The 12,948-nt window shown below is 43.8% G+C and overlaps 1 protein-coding gene across 5 annotated transcripts in view; it reads left to right on the forward strand.

Moving 5' to 3' along the window:
* Nucleotides 1–12,948, forward strand: part of pomt1 (protein-O-mannosyltransferase 1) — a 235,961-nt gene that overhangs the window by 69,343 nt on the left and 153,670 nt on the right. For 3 of the 5 annotated variants that reach the window (XM_064297586.1, XM_064297587.1, XM_064297588.1), the window contains 4 exons: nt 9,066–9,221; nt 10,763–10,893; nt 10,995–11,090; nt 12,222–12,314. In XM_064297586.1, coding sequence (XP_064153656.1) covers nt 9,066–9,221; nt 10,763–10,893; nt 10,995–11,090; nt 12,222–12,314 — 476 coding nt within the window. Of the gene's footprint in view, nt 1–4,805; nt 4,817–7,074; nt 7,107–7,506; nt 7,521–9,065; nt 9,222–10,762; nt 10,894–10,994; nt 11,091–12,221; nt 12,315–12,948 lie in introns of all 5 variants that reach the window. The other 2 variants (XM_064297590.1, XM_064297589.1) reach the window with 2 other exon arrangements.

The raw sequence follows: 12,948 nt of genomic DNA on the forward strand, positions 1-12,948 counted from the left end.
TATTGTATGCAATAATTATGGTTGCAGTATAACGCCCAGCCCTGATAATTATGTTTAATCAACATGTTTTAAATAAATGTTGAGCAAATTCTAGCAAAGTTCTCTTATCTACAACCCCAATTCCAAAAAAGTTGGAACAGTATGGAAACTGCTAGTAAAACAAAAAGGACTGTAACGTAAATTCTATTCACCCTATGCTATATTGAAAACACTACAACAGAATACTATTGATGTTTTACCTTGTGAATTTAATTGTTTTTTGAAAATATACGCTCATTTCAAATCTGATCACTGCAACACGCTCCAAAAAAGTTGGGACAGTCGAGTGTTCACCACTGCGTAACATCACCATTTCTAACACGTATTAAGTGTTTGGGCACTGAAGACACCAGTTGGTTAAGATTAGCAAGCGGAATTTTCCCCCATTCTTCCATTATGCAGGTCTTCAGCTGCGCAATTGCATGGGGCCTTCATTGCCGTATTTTCTGCTTCATAATTCGCCACACATTCTCAATCGGAGACAGGTCAGTACTGCAGTCAGGCCAGTCTATTACCTGCACTCTCTGCTTGCACTTGTAATCCGGGCAGAATGAGGTTTGGCGTTGTCCTGCTGGAAAGTGCAAGGACGTCCTGGGAGAAGACAGTGCCTGGATGGCAGCATATGTTGCTCCAAAAATTTGTTTCTGCATTAATGGTGCCCTCACAGATGTGCAAGTTACCCATGCCATGGGCACTGACACACCCCCATACCATTGACAAACGCTGGCTTTTGGACCTGACACTCATAACAGCTTGGATGGTCCTTTTCCTCTTTGGCCTGGAGAACACAACAGCTGTTTTGTCCAAAAACTATTCGAAATGTTGACTTGTCAGACCACAAAACGCGCTTCCACTGTGCTACTGTCCATCTCAGATGAGACCAAGCCCAGAGAAGTCGGCGGTGCTTCTGGACAGTGTTGACGTATGGCTTCTGCTTTGCGTAATTAAGCCTTAACTTGCACCTGTAGATGTAGTGGGGAATGGTGTTGACTCACAAAGGTTTACCGAAGTATTCACGAGCTCATGTCATGATATCCATTACAGACGCATGACGACTTTTAAGACGGTGACGTCTGAGGGATCAGAGATCACGCGTATTCAGAAGTGGTTTTCGGGCTAACCCTTTACGCACTTGACCGAATTTGACCGGATTCCTTGAATCTTTTAATTATATTGTGCACTGTAGAGTGTGAAATGCCCAAAATCATACCGATTTGTCTTTGGGGAACGTTGTTCTCAAAGTGCTGGATTATTCGCTGACGCATCTCTTGGCAAATTGGCGAGCCTCGACCCATCCTTGCTCTTGAAGGACTAGGCCTTTCTTGGAGGCTCCTTATATACTATAACATGATTGCCTCACCTATTTAATATCACCTGTATCACATCACCGTGATATTTTTAACTTGTCACGTTATTAGTCCTAAATTGCCCCTGTCCAAACTTTTTTGTTGCAGGCATAAATTTCATAATAAACGTGTATCTTCAAAAAACAATGAAGTTAATTATATTCAGCCTAATCAAGCCCATTTTCGACCTGCACTGCATGCTTTCAGCTGCGTACTCCTTGCCTCTGATCACTGCCCATACACTGATGCAACGTGGAGCTCCTGATCCCCTTATACTGGGTTTTAGGGGAGGTTCGGGGAAGCAATGAAGACAGTGCCAGAGTGCATGCTACTAAAAGTTTATTAGTAAAAGCTTTTTGAGAGGATGAATAATTACTTTTCTTTGGCATGAATCCATTTGAAGACAATATAGAGTGAGTTCGTTTAGTCTTTGAATCCGTCATTATGCTGATAAGTAGCTAAACCATTTTTATTGATAGTATTTCATTTTCTCTGCAAACGCGTGAAAACACGATGGTATAATAAATCAATGACGATATATATGTGTATATATATATATATGTATATATATATAGTTGGCTTCATTCCGTTGCTACCATAATATAACAAACTTTATTGTGTCTACAGCTGCAGTTTCTTGCTGCAATTACTAATATTGAATATAAACAATAAGATGCAATTTATGCTGTAGTCTGCCAATGTCTAAATAAATAATACGGTACTCTGCATGCAGCATGCAGGTAGCAGGGATGGCGAGTTGAAATTTCGTTTTTTTGTTTCGTTTTTTCTCATTGTCGTATTTATTATTTGAAATAAAAAGGAGCTCTGAAATGTGCATTCTCTGCTAAGCTGAGCAATGGATTGGAATATGTGTCTGATGCCTTTTTGGCTGGACCGCAAGGAGCATTTCAGCTCAGGAAAGAGCCGACGTATGCACCGGTTTCGAGTTTCGTCAGAGAGCTCAGAAGTCCGGTGAGTCCATTGCTCAGTTTGTGTCAGCGCTATGTGAGCTAACTAAGCATTGTGACTTTGGGGGGTTGGAAGATGGTCTGATAGTTGATCAGCTGATAGAGAAAACAGCATGCACTCAGCTGAGAGAAAGACTTTTATTACAACCGGACTCCATGACGTTAGCAGATGCTGTAGTGATTGGGAAACAGCTAGAAACAGCGCTAATGGAGGCACGGAAGTTCTCGCGCGCAGTCCATGAGCCCATGACGCCATCAACACCGCCCATCCAGCATGTGGCCCAGGAGGAAGCAGTGGCTGTTTACATAGAGAATGAGAGCTTGCATGTACACAAGTGGCTAATGTAGTGTCATGGGAGAGTGGGCCCAGGCGTTGTGGTAACTGTGGCTCTCGTTAGCATGGACCTGGGTAAGCGCTGCCGTTACTGTAATAAACTGAATCATTTTGCACGCTGGTGCCGCTCCCCGCCTGCACAGTCACCCTCTACTGCTGTTCCTATAAACATAGTGCAGAGCCAGCGGGCCACATTCAGGCATTGCACATGCCGTGTGGGCGGAGCCTCCATACTGCTCCTCATTGATACCGGGGCTAAAGTGTCCCTCTTGAACGAAGCCACGTATGGACGCTATTTCAGTCATGTGCCCCTTGATGTAGCTGCTAAATCCTTGTCAGGCTACGGCAATGCCCCTATCTCCACTTTGGGTGTGGCCTGTCTCCCGGTGGAGTATAACTGCCAACGTGCTCCTGATGCTAAGTTCTACATCACACGTACGGGAGCTAACATAATGGCCTAGACCTCTTCCACGCACTGAACTTTTCTCTGACTGATGCTGGGGGCCTGCGTGTCCTACAGGTCACAACCTCCTGGCCCGACCGCCACCCGAAGCTATTTGAGGGCCTGGGGTGCATGTCTGGGTTCGTACACCAACCTACGGTGGACTCATCTGTACTGCCAGTTATTCAGCCATTACGGCGCATTCCCCTGGCCCTCCGTGACGCGGTGGGGGAGGAGCTTCGTCGCCTCGCGAAGGCCGATGTCATTGAACCAGTCAATGCCTCACCCTGGGTGTCCAACCTGGTGGTAGCCTGGAAGGGGGGGGTGGACTCCGTCTCTGCGTCGACCTGACGGACTTCAACAAAGCCATTATCCCCGACAAGTACCCCCTCCCCACTGCAGAGGAGCTCACCAGCCATTTTCATGGCTCTACAGTCTTTAGCAAGATGGACGTACGGCATGGCTATCTGCAGGTTTTCCTGGTGCCGACCAGCAGAGACCTCACAGCCTTCATCACGCATGTGGGGGTGTTCACAAATAAGCGCGTGGCATTTGGATTGTCTCGGCCCCGAGCTGTTTCCAGAAAATAATGTCACTCATCTTGGCTGGCATTCAGGGGGTCTTCATCTACCTGGACGATGTGGTGGTGCACGTGCCCTCCACCGCACTGCACGATGCTCGCCTGGAGCAGGTCTTCCAGCACTTCAGACAGCACAACGTCTCCCTGAACGCAGAGAAGTGCGTGTTTGGGGCCGAGGAGGTCGAGTTCCTGGGCTTCAGGCTCTCCAGGGCGGGCATCACTCCGATCATGTCTCACACTGAGGCCATTCTGTCCCTTCCAGACCCACGGTCGCCGTCCCAGCTGTCCTCGTTCCTGGGGATGGCTACCTACTATCTCCGTTTCCTGCCACACTACTTTGACGCAACAGCCCCTCTGTGCCAGCTACTTCGCAAGGATGCTGTTTGGGACTGGACCCCGGCCTGCCAGGAGGCCGTGCGCGTCAGTAAACGGCAGCTCACATCCCCACCCACTCTGGCCCATTTCAGCCTCACCGCCCCCACCCTGGTCACCTGTGATGCTTCTGGGGTGGCACTTACTCACTCCGGCTGAGCAAAAGTACTCAATGGGGGAGAGGGAGGCCCCCGCTTGTCTGTGGGCCTGTGAACGCTGGCACGTCTACCTCTATGGCAGGGCCTTCACCGCCAGAACGGACCATCAGGCTCTGATGACACTGCTGGCGACCCAGGATTCAGGGCACAGGCCACTGAGACTGCTGAGGTGGGCTGATAGGCTGAACCAGTACAGTTTCAAACTCGAGTTTGTGCCTGGGCGCACGAATATGGTGGTGGACCTGCTATCTCCACCACAGCGGGGTTGGAGGGTGAAACGCCAGACTCAGTGGGGGATGAGGACTGGGTCCAAACGCTCTACGGACCCCTCAGCGCAGTAGTCACACTGGCCGAACTGCAGCAGGCTTCGGCTGAGGACGAGACGTTCTCCACCCTCCGCACCTACATTCAGGACGGCTGGCCTGCTAAAGTGGATGCCAGCCTACTCGCCTACCACAGAGTCCGCGACGAGCTCTCATGCTGGGGGGAGGGGTGCCTCGCACGCAGCCATCGCGCGGTTATACCAGAGACACTGAGGACCAGAGTCCTACACATGGCACATGAAGGCCACCTGGGAGTGGTCAAGGTGAAGCAGCGCTGCCGAGACACAGTGTGGTGGCCCCGCATTGACTACGACGTAGAGGAGCTGGTGAAAAACTGCACCTGCTGCCTTTTGAGCGGGAAAACAGGCCAGCCAGCCACAGCACCCCTCACCCCGCTCCAATGGCCGTCCGCGCCATGGGAGCATATTCAGATTGACCTCTGCGGCGAACTTCACGGGGCACCCGCACACGCCTGCTACCTACTGGTAGTGCATGACGTCCACTCGAAATGGCCGGAAGCTTTTGAGCTGGGCTCCATTACCACACACGCCATCATCACCTGCTTGGACAAGCTTTTCGGGCGCTGGGAGCAGCCTATCACCGTCACGTTGCACAATGGGCCCCAATTCATATCGCCTGAGTTCTCAGAGTTCCTGTCACGGCGGTCCATCAAGCACATCAGGACAGCAGTGTACCACTCGGAGAGTAATGGGGGGGTAGAAAGACTGAATAAAACCCTTAAAAACAGAATAGGGGCCTGTTTGGAGGAGGGGAAAACCTTAAGTGCTGCACTCAATCAAACCCTCTTGACAATCCGGGCATCCAAGCACTCCACCACTGGGGTGTCACCGGCCCTGCTCATGATAGGGCGGGAACTAAAACAACCACTGGACTGCATGAGAGCCAAGCCAGCCCCTGCACGTGTGAGCCCAGGGATCCAGAAAGCCAAAGTACAGGTCCGCAGCTCACAGGCACAGATGAAGCAGAGGTTTGACACCTCGCGCAGAGTACGGGACCCCTCCCTGTCTGCAGGGGACTGGGTCCGGATCAAACATGCACACTGCCAGAACAAGCTGCAGTCATACTGGTCAGTGCCTCGACAGGTGACTCGGCAGCTAGGACCGGCCACCTACAGACTGGACGATGGGACTCGGTGGCACACAAACTGCCTGCACAGGGTTCGGGCCCTGACAGGCCCTACACCATCCCTGTTCCCCGCTGCTCCTCTCAGCTGGCAGCCTGCTCCGGGGACTGAAGACTTGGGGGTTAACCCCCCGCCGCCGCCAAGTCCTGCTCCTCAGCAGGCTCGCCCTCAGAGAGCAAGGACTCCGCCTGTCTGGTTCAGGGACTGTTATTAGTCGTTAAAGGGGTTTTAGTTTCATGGATTGAAAGTTGTGTTGTCCTTCCTGGGTGGGGGGAGAAAATGTTATGTCTGTTTAAGTAGTGGAATTTACTGGTGTACCGGCATATGTGTTACTACGCCTTTAAGAGCGTTTGTGGGAGTGGCAGAGCCGTACAGCTTACGGTAGTGTTGTAGCAGAGGTTGGGAGAATAAAGTTAACTAAAACCCAGCTCCGGGTCTGGTCACTGTCTAAACATAATACTGGACAATCTACTTATGACCAAGTCCTAGCTTCTTAGCAGAGACAGCCACATTTTCTGCCAGAATTTCCTGGTACTTTGTTGAATTCATTGTGCCATTGATCTAAAATAGTCCTCCGTGACCACTGCCAGCAAAACAAAATATCAATGACCCACCTCCATATTTGACCGTAGGTATGAGGTGCTTCTGCTGTATGCATTCCTCTTTTGCAGCCAAACATGTTGATGGTGTGTATGGCCAAAATGTTCAATTTCGGTCTCATCTGACAATAACTCTCTTCCAGTCATAATTCCAGTGAGGTTTGGCAAGCTTGGTTTTGTTTATTGTACTCAGTAAGGGCTGTCTTCGTGCCACCCTTCCAAAGAGTTAGTTGGTATGGAGGTGCCATTTTATGTTTTTTTTTAGACTTGTTGACCACAAGAAACAAACCAATCTCTGCAATTCTTAAACAGTGATCCTTGGGTTATAATGGCCTCCCTCACCATCTTCCTCACTATCCATGGGGACCCCATGCATTTGCTTCCTCTTCCTGGAAAATTTGCAACCATTCCATATGTTTTACACCTTTTTATTATTGCCCTTACAGTGCTAAGTGGTATGTTTAACCGTGTATGTCTTTTTTGTACCCATTACCAGGCTTGTGACGGTAAATTACCATAGGTCTCTTCTGAATTGACAATTTGGATTTTCCCATGCTGATGGATGACAAAGGGATTTTGTATGCTTGTTACCTCATTTGTATTCTCTAGTGAAACTGGAAGTGATGGAATGACACAATATAGTCCTTTAGACTGAGATGAACTAAATTAAGTAAAATTGTATTGGCAATTTGATTTTGTTTGATTTTACTTACAATAATTGTTAGGGGTGCCAATAATTATGGCACCTATGGTTTTCAGAAAAAATTAGATTGCTTAATAAAAAAACATTGAAGCATGAGAGTAAATGTATTGAAATAAAAGTATATAGTTTTCCCATATGTTTGAACATAACATATAGATTATTATCTGTGTCATTTATTATATGCAGCCTTTTTCTTCATTTTTATTAAGGGTGCCCAGGGCTCCAGACTAACTTTTTACATTGGTTGTACTGGTGCGCCTTACCTTTTCATTTAGGTGCACCAGCACATAATTTAGGTGCACCCAAAATTTTTCACTGCGCCTTTTGGCACCGCAGTAATACATTTTAAGCATGACCTTTTTGTTATTTCCCATACAGATTGGTAATTTCGTAACACATTATGTAAATGATTGTAAACAGGAATAAAGTTGCAGATAAATATTTTTCCTTTATTTAAATCGCAATAACCTCAATTGTTTAAAAAATAAACTTTAAAAGTGCTGATGTTTAAAGTGCTTGACAAACTCAAATAAATAAATCAAACTCAAATAACTCACACAAAAGTGTGCGCTGCTCCCGGAGGTTGAACTGAATTTGATGGTACTACACTGTCATAAGAGTGAAGTTACCGAATAATTTTCCCAGTAAAAATTCCCCAAAATTATGCAAAAACACATTTTTCCAAACTAAGTGTTGTAGTATAGCCAACAGAAGACCACTGATGTGTGAAATGATTTTGGGGACACTACACTGTATAAGAGCATATATATTTTATATTTTTGTAGTATCCCTTTGCGTTGTTGCACTTTTTACACGTCCCCTGCGCACTCGTCTCACAGCCGGCTGTACATAGACACCAGTGTTATTTGTCCAGCTCGGAGGACATCTCGTTTTGGCTAAAATTAGGTTGTAGCTTGTTGTCTACCTTACTACGGTACTAAAGAGGTGTTGTTTGTGTTTTAACAACATTTCCCTTATGAGTTATTGATCCGGGAATTTTGAATCTGTGAATATATTTCCAACTTTACCCAACTTACTGTTCCCTCAAGCCAGTCTCAAGTCGAAATGACACAATTACGTTGTGATCTAGAGAAAATCATTATTTGTTTTCTCGGGAAAACGAAATAATTAAGTTGTGATCTCGATTAAACCATTATTTGTTTTCTCGAGATAACGAGATAATTAAGTCGTGATCTCAAAAAAACCAACTTTGTTATCTTGTGATAACGCAATAATTAATTTGTGATCTCGAGAAAACGGGATAAAAAATAAATATGCATACAAGGCCGCTCTCGCCACTAATACACACATGCCTTGTTTTTTTACCCCCCACCTGCATTTAGTGAAGAAAAATATCAGGGTCAGAGCCAATCAGAGGCATAGTAGGTAGTGGGTCTTCGCAGAATGCGGGTGGGAAAAAAAAAGCATGCTACACACACAGGGACAGACCTGCTAAATGTCAGGTGCACCGGTGCGACCAATGAAAATGTTTAGTCGCACTTGACAGATTTTTGGTTGCATGTGCGACCAAAATGGTCGCACTTTGGATCCTTGGTGCCAGTAATTCTGGAGCCTACTGTATATTTACATATTTGTGTTGATCTATCAATGAACAGAACCTGTGTCCAACATACAATTCATTGTAAAGTGTAAATTGCATATGTTTCTAGAAATTGGGGGGGTAAACATTTTTGAAGTGATCTCTATATGCATCTGACAGCAGTTGAGTTGAAATGTCTCACGCCAAAAAAGAAACTGAATCAGATTCAAATTTTCAAAAACCATGGTGCTGTATTCTAAATATGAAACTGAACATGAAGTGTTTGCCTGCAAAGAGTTTGGAATAAAACATGGGAACATTTTATTAGATTTGATCTTTAAATTGCTGTTTATTCAAAATCTTTTTTCTGTGTTGTAAATGTTGTGTTCATTGATATCAATGATCCTGCTGATCAAAGGAAATAATACTGTTTTTGGATTTATTTTGGACAATAAAAATGTTATATTTTATTTTAATGTTATAAGGCCACATTTGAGGTGTTACTCTCACCCCACAGGTGACCGTCCTGGTGCAGGTATTGGCCCGTTCTCTGGCACTCCTGGTGTTACCTGTGTTGCTATACCTTGGATTTTTCTATGCTCACCTCAGCCTCCTGTACCACAGTGGACCCCATGATCAGATGATGAGCAGCGCTTTTCAAGCCAGTCTGCAGGTCATTGACACATAGCCTACATGCTACTCCCGCACTGTTCAGTGTCTATTTTCTTGAAGTACTCTGTTTTACGGTTTTGTGTTTTAGGCTTTTTTATTATATTATTTCATTAGCCCACTTTTTTGCAGTTTATCTTCATTTTTATTCATGAAATGTGTTTTTCCAGTTTTCAGCAAAATTTTTAATCACATGTACTATTTCTGCTTCTCCTTTTTTTTTACTGGGCTTTGCACTGTTTATCACAATTAAAGGGAGCCTCCACTGAACAATATACAAGCTAAAAATGCAGATAATGGCAAATTGACAACTGTTATTTGGATCCTGCATCAAAAACTTTTTCGTAACTTGCATTTAAAAAGTGTAGGCCTTTATTTTCATAAACAATGGAGCAACATTGTGTCTTATGGACTCAGTATACTTCAAACAAATTCAAATATGGTGGATTGGCAAAGGCAAAATCACAGGTTTTTGTGACCAAAACAAAATATTGCATTTAGCTTTGATCGCCGCAGTGTGCGCAGGCTGGCCAGCCGAAATTAGTGAAAACTCTCACACAGCCTAGTTCACTGCCCCCCAATACAGCATTGCCTACAATTGGTGACAACCAGTCAACAATGTCACATCATTAGATGCATTTTGGGTCACCAGTTTCTGGTAAACTTCCTGTTTCTTTCGGCTGTCCTTTGCTCATTTCTAAGGTGAATCAGTTCGAGGCTGGACTTGCGGAAGCTGTTCAAGGATATGTCCACTTGTATGACCACAGCTATTGCCGTTTTCTTTGTTTTGGATTTCATCGCTGTTATTCATTTTCAATTCCAATGTCCACTGCTTGATTGGTTGCTTCACCATCTGGTATGGAGCATCATTAAACAAACAGACTTAAAGTCGGAGCGAAACATTTGCTCCCAGTGCGGTCTGATGAATCTTCTAAATTCAAATTTGTTTGAAGTATATTGGGCCGGTTAGGTTCCCTTTCTGAAGGGGTGCTGACTGTTTGCAGCATCCAGGGTTGTGGTTGTAATGATAGTTGATTTGCATTCATATATTCACATTCAACTGATGGCTGCCATTTTAAGTGAGGGGTGTTCTAACTAAATACAGTTGTTGTTGTTCATCTGCTATACAGCTGAACTCAACTTGCTATTTTTTTAAGGAGGGCAGACAATCCTTCCTCCTTTTGTATTTTTTGCTTTATTCAGACAGGAGGAAAGCAGACAGGGTAACAGCTACACTAGGCATTATAGCACAAAGGTGCCATGGTGGGGTATTAAACCCCCAATCACACGAGAGGACTCGCATATCGCTTGAGTCAGCCACCCTGCAGACTGCGCAACACATCTTGCTTCCTCCAAGCATTTTTAACACCATAACAGAGTTGGCTGTTTATCTAATTACAGAACACTTGTCAAGATGATATACTTAAAACTTCAAAAATCTCTGCTATTATGTTAAAATGACACTTCATATTTTGAATGTAGAAAATATGGAAAAGAAGATGGGAGTGATCTCACACATTCCGTGATTTACTCTGTTGCCTACAGGGTGGCCTGGCAAGGATCACACAAGGCCAGCCACTGGAGGTGGCATATGGCTCCCAGGTGACACTACGCAGCAAATCAAGCAAACCTGTCCCATGCTGGCTGCACTCCCACAAGGCCAACTATCCCATCAGGTCAGTAAACATATTCAGAATCTGCACACCCTTCAGCCCTCTTGATCATCTTCCAGTTTGATCTGTTAGTTTTAGCCTAACAACTTTCTCATGATGTGAAGGTATGAAAATGGGCGCGGTAGCTCCCATCAACAGCAGGTCACCTGCTACCCCTTCAAAGATGTCAATAACTGGTGGATTGTCAAAGATCCAGGCAGGTAAGTGCTCCTGTTGCAAGAGGACTCGGGTTAATGCCTCAGCTACAGTATGTGTGCAGTGATAGGTTTGTGAAAGTATTCATAAGATTAAAATTGGTAATAATTTATCTGTGTTAATGTTTATATTAATCTAAATTCTTGAAATAATCTTTAATGATTTTTACCATATTAAAGGATTCAAAGGATATTAAATTAAACAGTAACTGCTGATTGCCTTCAATTACTAATATCTGGAGACCCTGAAAATTAACATTAAATAAAAGAAGCAAACTTTCCCAAGGAGTTAGCCCCATGACCAGTGTCATCTTACTGTCTGTGATGTGGCACACCCAACTGTTTAGAAAGATCTTCTATCAGAATATTAGATTAAATGTAGAATATTAGGATTTAATTTTAATTGAGATTTGGATTTGGATTAAATTGCACGTATTGTCGGTACTATGCTTTCATTAAACAATAACATTTCAGCTACTATGATTTGTTTTAATGTCCTACGTGTCAACTTAAAGCCTTTTTCATAAATAGTGATTTTGTTAGTAACATTGGGAAACAACAGTGTCTAACAGTTTTTTTCACTTGGAAAGTAATTACTTTCTCTCAGGTATGATTTGCTGTTTGGTGGCTGAGGATGGGCTGTGTTTTATTAGTGGGTCACACAATGTTACCCATGTTGCTGGGTTGGGACTGTGGTTGAGGTGGGTTTTGTTTATGGCTCATCCTCCTAGGATGGCTAGTTTGAGTTGGCTAGTTTTATTTCAAATCCAACTGTGTGACTGTTAGTGGCATCTTACATTTTTATTTTGAGAGATATGTGAATATTGGGTTATATGGCCATTAAAGTTTACACAGTATTTAATCTTTATTCACAATCAAATGATATGTGGCCTATATAAGCATGTCCAAAGGTGTCTACAATTTGGCCAAATGTTCAGATTGAGCACAGTTACAATATATAAGGCAAACAGTGGGGAAAAATATGTGCTAAATAAAGAACTCTTGTCAAGAACAATATGTTTTCCTTTGATGGCTTGTTTAAACATTACTCAATGACATTAATAAGTTAAATTTAATTTGGGTAATGACCCATGTAATTTATAGTTCTGTGAAATCAATATCATGTTTGTATTCCAGACAGGACTTGGTGGTTAGTAAGCCACCCCGGCTCATTAGACATGGCGACATTGTACAGCTGCTGCATGGCATGACATCACGCTTCCTGAACACGTAAGGAAATTACAATGCTTGTCATTTTCACATTTGGAAAAACTGCACATTGTGTGTTTTTAATGTTAGTGTACACAAAATGTATCAAAATTTGATTACCTTCATAACACAATGAGAACACCATCAGAATCTAATGCATTTATTCGTGGCCGCAGCCATGATCACAAACACACCCAAACTGGGATAAAGATTAAGCTAAATATATTTACAAACTTGGAAATCATTCAATAAATTGCTGAAAATGAATAGAAAGCCATTCTTTCTCAATGAGGCTAGAAGCAGGGCAAATGCATGTTTAAAGGGAACCACTGAAAATGCAAGTCACTTGTTCAAGTACATAATTATGATCTAAACTGGGGGAGTCCAATGGTTTCTGAAAAGGGGCGATGTGGTCACATTTTTTGTTGTGGCTGAGCGCTATGACATCTAATTCTACTAATTAACTAATAGTCTTCAATCAAGATATTGATAAGTAGAGTCAGGTGTCCTTGAGCTAGGTAAAAACAAAAACCTGCACCAACAAACGCCTTTTTTGTAAGATTGGAACCCCTGATCTAAACTATGGCTGAAGTACTAAGCTATCTTAAAGAAAATGAAAAATATGCTTAGAATTACATCTGTGCTTACTTTTGTG

Source organism: Anguilla rostrata, chromosome 10 (genome assembly GCF_018555375.3).
Source record: "Anguilla rostrata isolate EN2019 chromosome 10, ASM1855537v3, whole genome shotgun sequence".
NCBI lineage: Eukaryota > Metazoa > Chordata > Actinopteri > Anguilliformes > Anguillidae > Anguilla > Anguilla rostrata.